General features: G+C 46.2%; 2 protein-coding genes across 11 annotated transcripts in view; one reads left to right on the top strand and one right to left on the bottom strand.

Moving 5' to 3' along the window:
* The window catches only part of EML6 (EMAP like 6), a 321,610-nt gene extending 306,828 nt beyond the window's left edge, over positions 1 to 14,782 (top strand). For both annotated transcript variants that reach the window (XM_063617993.1, XM_055243331.2), the window contains 10 exons: positions 1 to 209; positions 1,317 to 1,474; positions 2,435 to 2,549; positions 5,030 to 5,218; positions 6,479 to 6,651; positions 7,058 to 7,220; positions 9,796 to 9,899; positions 10,916 to 11,069; positions 11,456 to 11,556; positions 12,853 to 14,782. In XM_063617993.1, coding sequence (XP_063474063.1) covers positions 1 to 209; positions 1,317 to 1,474; positions 2,435 to 2,549; positions 5,030 to 5,218; positions 6,479 to 6,651; positions 7,058 to 7,220; positions 9,796 to 9,899; positions 10,916 to 11,069; positions 11,456 to 11,556; positions 12,853 to 12,877 — 1,391 coding nt within the window. In that variant the 3' untranslated portion in view covers positions 12,878 to 14,782. The remainder of the gene's footprint in view (positions 210 to 1,316; positions 1,475 to 2,434; positions 2,550 to 5,029; positions 5,219 to 6,478; positions 6,652 to 7,057; positions 7,221 to 9,795; positions 9,900 to 10,915; positions 11,070 to 11,455; positions 11,557 to 12,852) is intronic.
* A 159-nt stretch (positions 14,783 to 14,941) lies between these two features.
* Positions 14,942 to 16,112, bottom strand: part of RTN4 (reticulon 4) — a 79,850-nt gene continuing 78,679 nt past the window's right edge. For all 9 annotated transcript variants that reach the window (XM_055243337.2, XM_055243336.2, XM_063618000.1 and 6 more), the window contains one exon: positions 14,942 to 15,955. In XM_055243337.2, the coding sequence (XP_055099312.1) occupies positions 15,913 to 15,955 (43 nt within the window). In that variant the 3' untranslated portion in view covers positions 14,942 to 15,912. The remainder of the gene's footprint in view (positions 15,956 to 16,112) is intronic.

The following is a 16,112-nucleotide window of genomic DNA, read 5'->3' as shown; positions in this document are numbered from 1 at the left end:
GTGCCAAGGTTGCCAGCCGAGGGGGTCACCTGGAGCGCATATTTGTGGTGGAATTTCGCCCCGACTCAGACACGCAGTTTGTATCTGTCGGGGTCAAACATATGAAGTTCTGGACCCTGGCAGGCAGCGCCTTGCTTTACAAGAAAGGGGTCATTGGGTCCCTGGGAGCTGCCAAAATGCAGACGATGCTCTCCGTGGCCTTCGGTGCTGTGAGTTCTAGCAGATATTCCCTGAGAAGGGGACCTAGACCCCCTGGGCATGGGCATGGGCATGGGCAGGAGGGGAATTTGGCCAAGAGGCTGAAAACAGCAGGAAAGCCCTTTCCACATTCGCTCCTGTACTGGCTTATTTGCAACCACTGTTCCTTTTCTGTAGCACGTAATGGGTGGGTTGACAATATATTTTTTTTTTTCTGAGACAGAGTCTTGCTCTGTCACCCAGGCTGGAGTGCAGTGGTGCAATCTCGGCTCACTGCAACCTCCACCTCCCAGGCTCAAGCGATTCTCCTGCCTCAGCCTCCCAAGTAGCTGGGACTATAGGCACCTGCCACGATGGGCCTGGCTAATTTTTGTATTTTTAGTAGAAACAGGGTTTCACCATGTTGACCAGGCTGGTCTTGAACTCCTGACCTCAGGTGATCCGCCTGCCTCAGCCTCCCAAAGTGCTAGGATTACAGGTGTGAGCCACCTCGCCTGGCCAGTATTTTTTTTTTTTTTTCTTAAAATATTAACCAGAAAAGGTAGGACACCCACCCAGGACAGGAGGTTTGTTGTTCTAAAGGCAGCCCTGACTTGCAAGCCCCAGAGGATGTTGGGAACAATTTCCACTGTAGATAATGATCCTTTTTCTTTCCAGCCCTCTTGTGCCACAGATGCCCCCAATTGCCACCCTTAAGTGGGCTATGGGGTGCCCTCAGCCAATGCAAGCTCCAACTTCATGGTCCTCCAGGAGTGATTTTCTCCCTCTTGTAGAAGAACCCCAGGAAAGTGTCCTTTGGCCTGGAGTCTGCCCCATCCCTGCTGTCACTTGGGCCATGCTCACAGAAGGGAAGTCCTTGTTAATGCACAGCTGTGCTCAGAGGGGAAGTCAGATGCCCAAGCCAATTAAATGTAGTGAATTTCCAAGCCAGGTGACTGCCTTGTGATGTGCTCTCAGTGATTTCTCTGCAAATTCTGTTGCTTTCCTTAGCACAAAAAGATCAAACTGCCTAGACATGTCTGCGTCTCTAGCTCTGGTTCCTTAATGAGAGAACGGGTGGCTGGGGAGGGACCCGCTTGAGTGTGTTCCAGGTGTAGAAGGTGTTCTTTTGTTTACAGAACAACCTCACTTTCACGGGTGCCATCAATGGAGACGTCTATGTCTGGAAGGACCACTTCCTCATCCGGCTGGTGGCCAAGGCTCACACAGGCCCCGTGTTCACAATGTACACAACCCTTCGGGATGGACTTATAGTGACCGGCGGAAAAGAGCGGCCGTAAGCCAAAGCTCCTGTGGAAACAACTTGTCGTTTGTTGTTATCTTGGGAGAAACTGACAAAAGTGTCCCCAACTTGGAGAAAATGCAGATTGTCATCCTCCTATCTTTTTTGCATTAGGAAGATCAGTCTGCTCTCTCTCCAAGAGGACCCTAAGTCAAGATCCTCACAAGGAAGAGAGGAGTGCAGAGGTGGTTTGATGATAGTTTAAAAACCTGAGAGAGGCATGGTGGTTCACGCCTCTAATCTCAGCACTTTGGGAGGCCAAGGTGAGCAGATCACCTGAGGTCAGGAGTTCAAAACCAGCCTGGTCAACATGGTGAAACCCCGTCTCTACTAAAAATACAAAATTTGGCTGGGCATGGTGGTGGGCACCTGTAATCCCAGCTACTAGGGAGGCTGAGGCAGGAGAATGGCTCGAACCCAGGAGGCGGAGGTTGCAGTGAGCCGAGATCATGTCACTGCACTCCAGCCTGGGCGACAAGAGCGAAACTCCATCTCAAAATAAATTAATAAATAATAATTTTTTAAAAATCTTGAGAGGTATTCTTGAACAAACCACAGTGACTTTGCTGTTGATAAAATGTTATTCTTAGTAGCTCTGTGGAGGAATGGAGGAAGGAGGAGAAGAGGGGAGATGCGGAAGCAAAGCCTGAAGACAGGAGAAACATTTCTGTGTTTTAATCTAATAAAAAGTCTGAATTTCCAAATTACGTTTTCTTTCCTCCCAAGATAGTAGCATTTGAGGGCATTTTAGGAGATCTGCAAGCTCAGGAGGTTGGGATTGCTCAGCAGCAGGGCCGAAGAGGGAGGCTGCCTGTAGGGTCTGGACCCTGGAGGGTCTGTCCTTCTCCCCAACTGGCCAGACCCTGATGACTGGGAAAGAGGGGAGAGGGCTGGAGGGGGTAGTTCGTCTCAGGACGAGGGTTAACAGCCTGAGTCCCTTTCAATCTTTTTTAGGACCAAAGAAGGAGGTGCTGTAAAATTGTGGGACCAGGAGATGAAGCGCTGCCGGGCCTTTCAGCTGGAGACGGGGCAGCTGGTGGAGTGTGTGCGCTCTGTGTGCCGTGGAAAAGTGAGCACAGCCAGCTCCCTTGGGGGCTGGGCCAGGGAAGGGGGAAGTGTAGGTACCTTCTGAGCCAGGCACTTTCCCTGGGCTGGTTTGTTTAATCCTTGAAACAAAGCCTCAAGACGTGAATTGTGCTATAGTGGGAAGCAGCTTAAGAGGGTAAGACTCCCCCAGGAAGAACCAGCTGGGTGACCTTGGGTGTGTTTCTTTCTTTTTTTTTTTTTTTTGAGACGGAGTCTCGCTCTGTCGCCCAGGCTGGAGTGCAGTGGCACAATCTCGGCTCACTGCAAGCTCCGCCTCCCGGGTTCGCACCATTCTCCTGCCTCAGCCTCTCCGAGTAGCTGGGACTACAGGCGCCCGCCACCACGCCCGGCTAATTTTTTTGTATTTTTAGTAGAGACGGGGTTTCACCGTGGTCTCAATCTCCTGACCTCGTGATCCACCCGCCTCGGCCTCCCAAAGTGCTGGGATTACAAGCGTGAGCCACTGTGCCCGGCCTCTTAATGTTTTTGTGTCCAGCACACAGGTTTGTCATGAGGTTTTTGTGAGGGTCACATATTTATACATGACAGTGCCTTTGATCTTACCTGGCATATAGTCCCATTCAGGAGATGTTAGCTACTAGTATTATAGATGTTATTCTCATAAGCTCAGAGATACTAGTTTGCCTGTGCCCTAAGCTATAGGGCCAGTAAGGAGGAGGGTAAGGGCCACCAAACTGTCTGACTCAAAGCCCTTGGTTTCCAACTCATATTTGGGTAGCGTATCAAAAACAACTGTCGAGTTTTAAAGAATATGGATGTCCAGGCACCCACCTGGAGCTGGTGAATCAGAATCTCAGGGATGGGACCTTGACCTGTATGTTTCCTTCTATTTGCTTCTATTTAAATTCCCCCAGGAGATTTGATGCACTTAAAAGCCAATCTCCAAACTTCTGTTGAATACCTTATGTTTGTTTCTGAATATCAGTCTAAGAATTTGCTTTCTAGATGCTGTCCATGAAAAAGGCAAACCGGATGTGGAGTCCCACATGATTCAAAACTGGGGATATTGTTCTTAAATAGCTAAGGCTAAGTGATGCCCACCTGGAAGGGTAGTTATGGGAGATAAAGGCAGGACTATGCCTGGAGCCTGGAAGTTATCAGGAAGTAGATTTTTTTTTTTTTTTTTTTTTTGAGACAGAGTCTTGCCCTGTTGCCCAGGCTGGAGTGCTGTGGCGTGATCTCAACTCACTGCAACCTACACCTCCCGGGTTCGAGTGATTCTCCTGCCTCAGCCTCCCAAGTAGCTGGGATTACAGGCGCCCACCACCACGCCCAGCTAATTTTTTGTATTTTTAGTAGAGATGGGGTTTTGCCATGTTGGCCAGGCTGCTCTCAAACACCTGACCTCAGGTGATCCACGCACCACGGCCTCCCAAAGTGCTGGGATTACAGGCATGAGCCACTGCGCCTGGCCAGGAAGCAGATTTTTGTTCAGTGGAAGGAAGAACTTACTAAGAGCTTGAGCTGTCCAAGAACAGGAATTGGCTGCCTTGCTCTGCAGTCACTGGAATATTCTAGCAGAGGCTGGGTGATGGAGGAGTCTGTGCTGAAGCTCTCACCTGAGGTAGCTGATGGAGAAAAGGCAAAGTAAGAGGGTGGAGAAGAGCAATTAAGAATGGACAGTTTGTTGTTAAAAACAAAAACTGGCCAGGCATGGTGGCTCACACCTGTAAACTCTGGGAGGCCAAGAGGCAGGCACATCACTTGAGGTGAGGAGTTCGAGACCAGCCTGGCCAATATGGTAAAACCCCATCTCTACTAAAAATACAAAAATTAGCCGGGTGTGGTGGCGGGCACCTGTAGTCCTAGCTACTGGGGAGGCTGAGGCAGGAGAATCACTTGAACCCAGGAGGCAGAGGTTGCAGTGAGCCAAGATGTCACCACTGCACTCCAGCCTGGGTGACAAAGTGAGACCCTGTCTCAAACAAAAAAAAACAAACAAAAACAACACTTCTCACCCTTTCTTATTTTAATATTAACACTGCAAAGGCATTTTCTCAAGTTACTTGCTTTTTTTTTTTAAACACAGGGTCTCACTGTGTCACCCAGGCTGGAGTGCAGTGGCGCCATCATCATAGCTCACTGCAACCTCAAATTCTTGGGCTCAAGCAATCCCCAAGTTTTTCTAATAATAGTGGTGTTTTAAATTTTTTTAATTGTGGCAAAATATACATAAAATTGACCATTTTGACCATTTGTAAATATACAATTCAGTGGCATTAGGTGCATTCACATGTTGTGCAGCCATCACCACTATCCACAGAACTTTTCTTGCAAAACTGTAAGTGTACCTACTGAACACTGACCCCCCTGTCCCACCCCCATTCACCGGCAGTCATCATTCTACTTTCTGTCTCCATGAATTTGTCTACTCTAGATACCTCATATGAGTGCAGTCATACAGTATTTGTCCTTTTTCTAATAGTGTTTCACTTACAACAGGGAAAAATCTTAGTGGGAACCAAAGACGGAGAAATAATTGAAGTTGGTGAAAAAAATGCTGCTTCTAACATCTTGATTGATGGTCACATGGAAGGGGAGATCTGGGGCCTGGCCACTCACCCTTCCAAGGACCTCTTCATCTCTGCCAGCAACGATGGCACAGCCCGGATCTGGGACCTGGCTGACAAGGTGAGGCCGACTCTGCCCAAACTCAGATGCCCACGAGTGGGCTGTGCGGCTGGGAGCTGAGCGAGGAGAGGCCCAGCCAGCATCATGGCAGAGACAGGGGTGGGGCCAGATAGGAGATCGAGTTAGAAAACCTAACATTAAAAGAAGCCTCACTCACAACACCCCGTCTAAACGATATAATTGAGAACGATTCTTCTGTTGTCATGAAAGAACCCACAAAACTAAAAATATGGAGACAAATCATGTTTTCCTTGGATGAGAGGACTAAAAATGATTTAAAATGTCAAATGTTCCCAAATGGGCCTAATGTATTTCTGTCAAGGTTTCTCTTAGAGTTTGGGGAAGCAATGTTAAAGTTCATCTGGAGTAAAACTGTGAAACAGCAAGGAGTGGCTGGGCGGAGTGGGGTGGGTGGAAGGGAACAAACAGTTCTTCCCAATCCTCATGCCTTATCCAGTGTTAAAACAAGTACTCAAGTTCGACTAATTAAAATACTTGGTTTCATTTTAAAATGGCTGGTAAGTGTTTGTTGTATTTTTAGTGTCAGAGTCACAGAATAGACAGGTAAAAGCCTGAGTATGGTTGTTAGACTCTTAAGTTAGTTTCTGTAATTATTTATTAAACATTATTAGCAACAGCTGTCACTACTTGACTACCTATATGACACCACCTGCTTCATGGACGTGATCAGTGCCTACAATAACCTTGCAAAACCCTTATTAACATCACTATTAGTAAAAATAGAAAAACTGAGATGTAATTTACCCAAACACACCCAGCTAGTAAGTGACAGGGCCAGGATTCAGAATTTGAACTAGCAGAGGCAGAAGCTTACACTCTTTCCCCTGAAGAAGAGGTTGGCAATCTACAGTTAAAGGCCAGATCGGGCCTGTGGCCTGTTTCTGCAAGTCCAGCTGCCCTCATTTATTCAGGTACTGAGGCTGTCTTGTGCTACAGTGGTAAAGGTGAGTAGCTGTGACAGAGACTATGGCCCACAGAGTCTAAAGCGGGTGTTACCTAATCGTTCACAGAAAAAGTTTGGCAGCCTCTGCCCTAAAACTTCTTGTCCCCCAAGCTGCTCTAATCAAGACATACAGCCCACCTCAGTTATTCAGGGACATTTACTCTAAGAAGCAAGAGATTTGGTGGCCTGCAGTGGCTGCGAGGGCAGCCTGACTTCGCTGGCCTGGTGCAGAATGTCTCCTGGAGACCAGCCGAGGGGGCCAAGGGCTCAGGCGACTGTCCTTTACATCAATGTAGAAGCTGTTAAACAAGGTGAGCTTGGGCCACGCGGCCAGGTGTGCAGCCTACAGCCCTGACGGGGAGATGGTGGCCATTGGCATGAAGAATGGAGAGTTTGTCATCTTGTTGGTGAACAGCCTGAAAGTCTGGGGGAAAAAACGAGACCGGAAATCTGCTATCCAAGATATCAGGTACCTAAGTGGATGGTCTGGGCATGGAAGAGAAAGGCAAGCATTCTGCTTACCAGTGGTTCCCATTCCAGCCACGGCTGGAATAAAGAACTCAGTTGTGAGAGGGTCACTTCCAACAAGCCACCTATGAAAGAATACCTTCTCCCATTCTCACTCTCAGATAAGTTTTTGCTAATTTCCATAAAAGTGTGGTTAAAATTACTTGTAAATGCCATTCTACATATGTCCGGGGATTCAATCCAGATAAATTGTTGAATTCCATAGAATGCCAGGAGAGGCTGACCACATGTGAGTCACAAGGCGGCTCTCATTGTCTTTGGGCCTGGAAGGCCGGTCACAGACCAGCCTTCTGACGAGCCCCAAACAGCCCTCCTCATGGACCCTGCTCTTGGATTGCTTTTTCTAGAATCAGCCCAGACAACCGATTCTTAGCCGTTGGTTCTTCTGAACACACAGTTGACTTCTATGACCTCACTCAGGGCACAAATCTGAACCGCATTGGCTACTGCAAAGATATCCCAAGCTTTGTCATTCAGATGGATTTTTCTGCGGATGGCAAATACATTCAGGTATGCTTGGGGTTTGCTTATATCTGGGGCAACCAAAAATAACAGCAATAGTAACAGTGGCCTTTATTAATGGAGTCCTTACTGTGTGCCAGGCAATGTGCTCGCTCTTCACCAGAACTCCATAAGTAGTTACTTTTTCCATATTTTATAAATGTAGAAACAGAGGCTTAGAGAATTTAAGAACGTTGAGGAAATAGAATTTAAAATAATAAAGAGTAAGAAAAGCAGGAAACGGGCCGGGCGCGGTGGCTCACGCTTGTAATCCCAGCACTTTGGGAGGCCGAGGCGGGCGGATCACGAGGTCAGGAGATCGAGACCACGGTGAAACCCCGTCTCTACTAAAAATACAAAAAACTAGTCGGGCGTGGTGGCGGGCGCCTGTAGTCTCAGCTACTCGGAGAGCCTGAGGCAGGAGAATGGCGTGAACCCGGGAGGCGGAGCTTGCAGTGAGCCGAGATCGCGCTACTGCACTCCAGCCTGGGCGACAGAGCGAGACTCGTTCTCAAAAAAAAAAAAAAAAAAAAAGCAGGAAACACAAGCGCTAATCGTCTTTAATCTGCCCCTCACCACCTCCTCTTCAGAGTTTCCTGATTTCTAGTTTTCTGGGGCTACACCTAAGCCTTGTGCCGCTTCTGGTATTGATTCGTGTCATTTCCAATCTCTACTGGGTAGAATGGCCCCTCCATATGTGGGCCCTGGACTCCAGCCAGTGGGCCTGGAGTGAAAGCTCATCCCTGGGTCCCAGGGTAACTGACCGGTGGAAGGGAGGGAGAGGGGTCCACTGCTGGGACTGATCCCTAAAAACAGAATGATTTCTCCAGCACTCAACAAATCTGCGTTTGTGAGCTGGCCTGGAGCTGGATATTCACTGCAAAAGGAGAGAGGATGTATTTATTTATTCAACTATTTGCCGAACCGGGCACCATGCTAGACTTTTAGATGGACAAAATGAGACTGGTCCCGTAACCACCCAAGGGGTTCACCTTGCCTGCTGCCTAGACAGAGCTGATTTCTCAAGACAGGGGAATTGCAATAGAGAAAGAGTAATTCACGCAGAGCTGGCTGTGCGGGAGACCCGAGTTTTATTATTACTCAAATTGGTCTCCCTGAACATTCCGGAAGCAGAGTTGTTAAGGATAATTTGGTGGGTGGGGAGAAGCCAGTGAACCAGGAGTGCTAATTGGTCAGAGATGAAATCATAGGGAGTTGAAGCTGTCTTCCTGCACTTGAGTCACTTCCTGGGTGGGGGCCGCAAGATCAGATGAGCCAGTGTATTGATCTGGGTGGGGCCAGCTGATCCATCAAGTGTAGGGTCTGCAAAATATCTCAAGCACTCAAAATATCCTCAAATCGGAGCAGTTTGAGGGTCAGAATCTTGTAGCCTCCAGCTACATGTCTCCTAAACCATAATTTCTAATCTTTTGGCTAGTGTTAATCCTACAAAGGCAATCTAGTCCCCAGGCAAGAAGGAGGTCTGCTTTGGGAAAGGGCTACTGCCATCTTTGTTTAAACCATAAACTATAAACTTTCTCCCAAAGTTAGTTCAGCCTACATCCAGGAATGAACAAGGACAGCATGGAAGTTAGAAGCAAGATAGAGCCAGTTAAGTTAGATCTCTTTCACTGTCTCAATCATAATTTTGCAAAGGCAGTTTCAGTCCCTGCTTCCTGGAGCTTGCTCTATAACAGAGAAGACAAGCACTAAACAGACAATCACAAAATATAAATATAATTACAAATTGTGATTATGTGCCAAGAAGGAAAAGTACAGCATTCCGGGGAGCATGTAACAAGGTGCTGAATTTAGATGCACTTCCTCTCAGCAAGTGATATTTAAGCTGAGGTCTGCAGGGTGTGTAGGTGTTAGCCAACAGATAGGTGGGAACATTGTTCCAGGCCATCTGCATGAAAGCCCTGAGGCAGGAAAGAGCTCAGCTTCCCAGCTCATTCCAGGAGAAGCACTGCAGGGAGAGAGGAAGCTGAAGAGGAAGGCAGCAGCCATTCACTGCAAATGTCTTGATGGTAGGAAAAATGGTCTGTTTCCTTTAGAAGACTCCCAGAGCACCGAGGTTCAGGTTCCAGACACCTCAGAGATCACCTGTGTCAGCCACTGTCCATGAGAAACCTGCCTTACCTCTGTACCAAAGGTTCCTGGTTTCCTGAGAACTGGGATTCCTGTGTATCAGAAACACCTGGCGGCTTTGTTACAGCAGGGATTGCTGGGCCCCACCCTTTCAGTGTCTGTCTGGGTAGGTTTGGGGTGGGGCCCAAAAATTTGCATTTCTAACAGGTTTCTAGATGCAGCTGAGGTTGCTGGTCCGGGAACCACACTCAGAGAACCGCTGTCTTAGGACTCTAGAAAATAGCAAGAAAATGGATGAGAAGAAAGATGGGAAAATGGCCTGCTGGTGTTGCCATGGGCTGGCCATAGGCTTTGCAGCCTGGAGCTGAGCTTGGGTTTGGAGAAAAGCCCTAGGGATGCAGAGGCTGGGCAGTGTTCTGGGAAACTGCATCCAAAGGGAATCTGTGGGACTGAGAAAGAACGTTGATGAACATGGCTTCCCTTCTACCTACAGGTGTCAACAGGTGCCTATAAGCGCCAGGTGCATGAGGTCCCCCTGGGGAAGCAGGTAACCGAAGCCATGGTCATTGAGAAGATCACCTGGGCCTCCTGGACAAGGTGACTGGAAGAAAAAAAACTTGAGGAAAAGGTCACAAGGGAGTTTCTTGTCTCACTCAGGCTCAGCCTCCAAGTTTGTGCAGGATCTGAAGAAGCTGAGAAATGGAGCTGTCTTTTCTTTTGGGGGTGAGGGTGGGAGGCTTCTTGGCACTAGTTTAGGTCACTGGCTTTGATCTGACCTAGATTTTTGAAATGCGAAGTCCCTCTTTTTGTGTAATTTCTTCTACAAGTCTCCAACCCCTTCCAGCAAGTTCAACAGGAAACCATCTCCCGTCTCTTGGCCAATCCTAGTGCACAGTGAGGCCTCCATTCGCTAGGGGAAGGGAGTGGGAGGGCCAGACCCCTGCTTAGCAGGATGAGAAACAATGGCTAATTCATGGGAAAAGAGACCATTTAGCCTGTGAGTTGAAAGGAACCCCTGCTGTTCTCCCCAACGCACACATATTCAAGGGGACCACAGGGAACAGGGAGAGAATCAAGGATGGGGGTAACTTTTGTCTCTGGAGCGTAGGGGACTGAGGCAGAGGGAACAGTAAGAGCTGACACAAATGTACAGAGGGGAAGGGGACAGATGCTTTCATGCCAGAGAGCCACATGGCTGTACTGAATTATATAAAACAGCACCAGGGAGCAGTTTCATGGAATACAATTTTTCCAGAGACCAGGTGGGGGGTGGGGTTTCGGGATGAAACTGTTCCACCTCATAAGGAGCTTGCAACCCAGATCCGTCGCGTGCTTAGTTCGCAATAGGGTTCGCGATCCTAGGAGACTCTAATGCTGCGGCAGATCTGACAGGAGGCGGAGCTCAGGTGGTAATGCTCCACCACCACTGCTCACCTCCTACCCTGCGGCCAGTTCCTAACAGGCCAAGGACCAGTACCATTCCGCGGCCTGGCTGTTGGGGACCCCTGATGTTAAACATCCCTCTCTTCCGTATCCCTAGGAGGTGATGACTGACTGCAAGAAGCCTTCACCGTGACTTCCTTCTATCCTAACCCCTCTTTCTGTTGGAACAGCGTCTTGGGAGATGAAGTCATTGGAATCTGGCCACGAAATGCAGACAAGGCTGATGTCAACTGCGCATGTGTGACCCATGCTGGCCTGAACGTTGTCACAGGAGATGACTTTGGGCTGGTGAAGCTCTTTGATTTTCCGTGCACAGAAAAATTTGTGAGTCTTCCTCAGAGTAACCTCCCTGCAGGTTCTCTGTTTGGCTGTCTGCAGGAGATAGGGGCCACGTCTAGATGGCCCTCTGGGAGACACAGAGAAACCCTGTCCCGGTACTGTGGAAATATGGCAATGTGTTTTTCACCTCCTGGAGGGGCAGTCCTGGAAGCCAGAAGGGAAGATGGAGGGTGGATAAAATGGCCGGAAGTGGGGCAAGGATGAGAGGCAGGAAAGTCAGCCAAAGGCTGGCTAATAGATGAGTCCAGACCAAATGGGAGTCCCCAGTGAAGGAAGGTTCTGGGAGCAGGGGATTTGGGTGCTGGAAGTAGTCTGTGGTTGCTGAGAGAAGCCAGGGTCTCTTAGCTGTCTCCATTCACTTTTGCTCACAGGCCAAACATAAGCGATACTTTGGTCACTCGGCTCACGTGACGAACATCCGTTTCTCTTACGATGACAAGTACGTGGTCAGCACTGGAGGAGACGACTGCAGGTAGTAACCTAGCTGACCCAGTTCTTACTCCCCAGGCCTGGCCAGCTCTCCCTCCCCATCTCAGGCATCCCGTGGGTCAGCCTCTCCCAGGGGCATGGGGAGGGCTGATGTGGGGCTAATAAACAGGAAATTCCGTGAGTCCTCATTAAGGCAAGTACCTTCCAAGATAAGGCATTTACTCTTTGGTGACTGTCAACCCAATGGTTGTGACTGGAGCTGTCCTGGGATGGCATGGGCATGTGATAGCTCCTCTGGGCACTGCTGGGGGAAAGGGACAGGTGGATGAGACCTGAGATGGCTGATTTGAGTAGGAGCTCTTGGCAGCCCATGGGCTGTTGTGCATAATCAGGAGGTTAGAATGGAAATTCATCTATATGTCCTTTTAAGAACTCCCAGTTGATCACCAGTGTTGGGAATTTCTTTATTTAGAGTATAGAGGAACAGGACTAGGTCATTCTAACTCAGCTTCCCCATTTCTGATGAGCTTCATTATAGCATGAATACTGGGTTCTATTCAGCCCAAGCAAAACTCCTGAGAGGATAAAGATGAAATACAAGCATTCTGATACTTCTTAGTGGTCTGAGTTAGGTTGTAAGAAAGGCACCTATAAAGAATTTCAACCCACTTCCCACTCAAAAGCACTGTGTATTTCTCATGGCCTGCCTGGGAGCACCCATCTCCAGCCTGCTGTGCTGGCTACTTCTGGCACTTATAGCCCTTGAGATAGTACTGACAGCAGCTCCCTGTGGAGTGCAAACACCCGTTCACAGCAGCACCAACCCGATTGTGAACAAGCTAGGAGTAAGAGACATAAATGAATTCGTCACCCCAATGCAGGGGATGCAGACTTGTTTTAATATAAAAAAGACTGAGAAGTGACCTTAACCGTGCAGGGCTTCTAGGCCTTTGTAGGCATGGGAGCATGCTGTGATCCCTGGTTCTGTGCTAAACACTCAAAAGGGCTCTCTGACTCAAGTGGAGTTGATAAACCTTTTCAATAGTAACAGGAGAGAGTGTGATATCAAAGTGCCAGAAAGTCCTCACGGACCAACATTTAGCACAGACATTCCAACTGCTGAAAGAACCAAACAGAACTCAACTGAAAAAAACAGACCTTTTAAAAAAAGCAATAGATTTTAATTTGGTGGCAAGATCCCTGGTTTACCTTTTGAAGTCAAAATGTTCAATACATCACCCGAGCTTGACTTTTGAGCACTTGGCAAGATTGTTTTTTGCCACTTGACACAAGTATGACGTCCAGCTATGCAAAATGACTGTTTGATCTGCCTTTTCAGTGTATTTGTGTGGCGATGTCTGTAAAATGCCAGAAGCCTCTCATGTTATTGCTGCTGCTGCTACCAGCCAGCAACTGCAGAGACCATGCTGAGGTGCCTCCTTGCTACCAGCCGTTGGGAAATGCCTACTATGCTGCCCCGGACGCACAAGCTCGAAACGCTGAGGAAGTTACACAACTGTTCCATAATCTGGACTCTCCAAAACTGTGATGCCACGAAGGAAGGTCAAGTTGTAAAATGTTAAGACTGCCTGCCTCTGTTCCTGAGACTAAACACTATACATACTAACTACATTGACAAAGAAATCCTATCTGATAATGTAGCCCGCTGACAAATTTTGAAGCCTCGGTTACCCTAACCAATATGTAGCTTTTAATTTGCATCAAAACTTTTACAAAGATGTTTTGCTATTGTTTCTATAAACTTCAAGAATGTTCATTTTTACAAATAAGTTGAACAAGACAGCCTAAGTTAGATGCACCGAAGTACTAGAAATATTGCTAGCCTCTGTTCTCCAGTTTAGCTTTCAAAACCAAATGAGCCATGTATAAAAGAGTTGAGAAACTTAATTTTTTAATGTTTCATTTGCAGAGTTTTATATCCATTAAGTGCCTTTGAAAGTTTCCAGTTGTGTGGGCTGCTGTCTCACCTCCCACCAATTTCTCCTTTCTCCATATGGTGCTAAAACTTCAAAGCTGAGGAGGGCTGCAGGACTCAGCAGATTCAGCGTGTCACCCTTGTCCTGTGTTCACGCCAAGGCTTCCTAAATGAAAGACATTGGTTACCTGCTTATGGGAAGGTGAGCAGCAAAGGAATTGAAGTTCGGGATAGGGTAGAATTATGGGTTTTCATTGTGTTTCGTGCCAAACCCAAAAATCCAAAATAGAATTCAAATTAAACAAACTTCTACTACAAAATGGAAGGGGAAAAAGGCTCAGGAAGGTCCAGGAGAATGAGCTGACTTATCTCGTTAAATCTTAAGATAAATGAGGTAACCCAAGGCTGCACCTTGGTGTACCACCCTGAGTGGAGCTGATGTGACTTCATTGATTGCTTCAGGCAGACTATATAGGTCAAGTCCAGATTACAAAAAAATTATCTGCAGAACAAATTGTAAACCCAAGGAATAGCTGGTAAATCAAAATTATAAAGTGAGTTAAGAGTTCCTTGGAGTTGGTTGTATGACAGAATATGACGTGGACAATCTTTACCAGAAGCCATCCATAAGCCCCTCAGTCACACTTTCCATGTAGCTGACCAGTGACTACAGGATGTGGCTGACAGTGCTCACTGAAAGGAGAGTTGGTGAGGGACTGGTGGTTCTGAGCACACAGACAACCTAGTCAGTGAACGAAAATTCTAGACCTACAGTTACTGGCTACTTGCATTTGTCAGTTTAGAGAAAAGGTAAAATGAGGCATTTTCAATTAAAGAATAGATTAACATTTACCACAGAAGTGCTTCAGCATTCTAAATGGATTAGATCACTCATTAAGCTATTTTTATATGCCAATTTACTAATGCCTTACATCCATCCACTAATAGGTTGTTGGGCCCGCAGTAGAGTCCCTATGCAGTCCCAATTCTGTTTTTTGTAACCATGTGACTGGTGATGCAGAGTGATAACCATGTCTGCCTATATTGTACTAGACTCTTCATGCTGATCGGATCTTGCACTGAAATAACCATGTGGAAGAACAATGAATTGATTAATGATGACATGTACAACCATATTTAAAGAGCAATAGTGTCCGTGTGTCATGGAAAAACTTATTTGTAAACGTTTATATGGTATGATTTTATGTATGTTCATAAATCCTGCACCGTATATGTTAAAATATTGGCGCATGAATTTATTTTCAAAGTATAAAACACGTCACTTAAACATTTTATGTGTCAAATAAAATTTGATTGATTATGTAAACAAACACATTTGTTGACTTTTGTTTCCACAGTAAACAGCTGCACCATCAGCCTGAAAAAACCTTTCAAAAAGCACAAGCTACCATTCACTGGTTGAAGCAAAGTTTACCCACTGTGTGCATTTTTAATCTGCTGCAATTTCATGAAACGAAAATACTAAAGCACATTTTAAGTCTATAAGCTTTATTGATACTTTTTGCTTTTACAGTTCACAATGCATTCCACAGATTTAGTTCAGTACAGCTTAAACCACAATGGTATAAATCTTCATTTTGTAATTTCTTGCATAACAATGTTTCATATTTGCAAACAACATTTTTGGAAGCATTAGATTCAGTCCATAGATTGAGTTTGTGACAAAATTAAATACAGTAAGTCTGTGCAATGAAATTTATGTTGGAGTTCTATGTGTGTGGCACTTCACGTTGAAAACAGATGGTAGTGCTCCTAGAAATATATCTTCTTTTTCTAGCTTACGTGCTTTGGAACTACACATGTATAACCAATGATCTGAAATATCAAGCACTGTGGGGTGGCTGGAAGGTAAAGGTCTAAGCTTTGTGAAACACTATATATATATAATCTATATTTACTTATACTGGCAATTAATATAACAGTAAAAGTCACAATACACCTAGAACATACCAGAAAAGCAAGCTTTGTCATTCCTGCTTTACCAGTATGATCTCGTCTAAACATTTCATTTCAGAAAATCTGCATCAATCTACATGGACCATACACAGTGCACAAACTGAAAAGGGCTTTTTTTTTTTTTTTTTTCCTAGCTCCACCATCTCTGCAACTTGCCAAGATGCAGCAAGACTACCTGCAACAAAGTAAAATATACAGGTTTTTTATTCCACCAGTGCCTCAGATAGATAGATAGATAGGAAAAAGATATGATTACAGTTTAAATCCATACATAGCAGCTTACAATACTTAAGATGATGAACACATGGCAGTCAAGACAGGTAATTTTTCCTCACAACAGTGCATGGCTAAAAATAAAGATCTAACAACGATCTGTGAAACTGCACTGCAATGTCAAGGTTCGTTCTTCCCTGACCCTCCCCCGTATAATCAAATGAATATCCCCTTTAAAGATGAACTCCTACTAATTATTTTGGGTGTTTGTTTTCATTCAGCTTTGCGCTTCAATCCAGGGATTTTTGCTTGGATTCTGAAAACGAAAGAGTCAATGTCAATATCAGTTTTGTTTGCTGCTGCTTAAAATACCATCTTCCAAGAACTACTCGTGTGTTATTCAGCTAATACAAGAAAGGAAACCCTTAAAGCTGCCTAATTCTAAGCTATAATTTTGCCACGTTGGCCTCATG

This window comes from Symphalangus syndactylus, chromosome 14 (genome assembly GCF_028878055.3).
Source record: "Symphalangus syndactylus isolate Jambi chromosome 14, NHGRI_mSymSyn1-v2.1_pri, whole genome shotgun sequence".
Lineage (NCBI taxonomy): Eukaryota > Metazoa > Chordata > Mammalia > Primates > Hylobatidae > Symphalangus > Symphalangus syndactylus.
The sequence above is the reverse complement of the archived record's forward strand: the minus strand, read 5'-3'. Positions and strand labels throughout refer to the sequence as shown.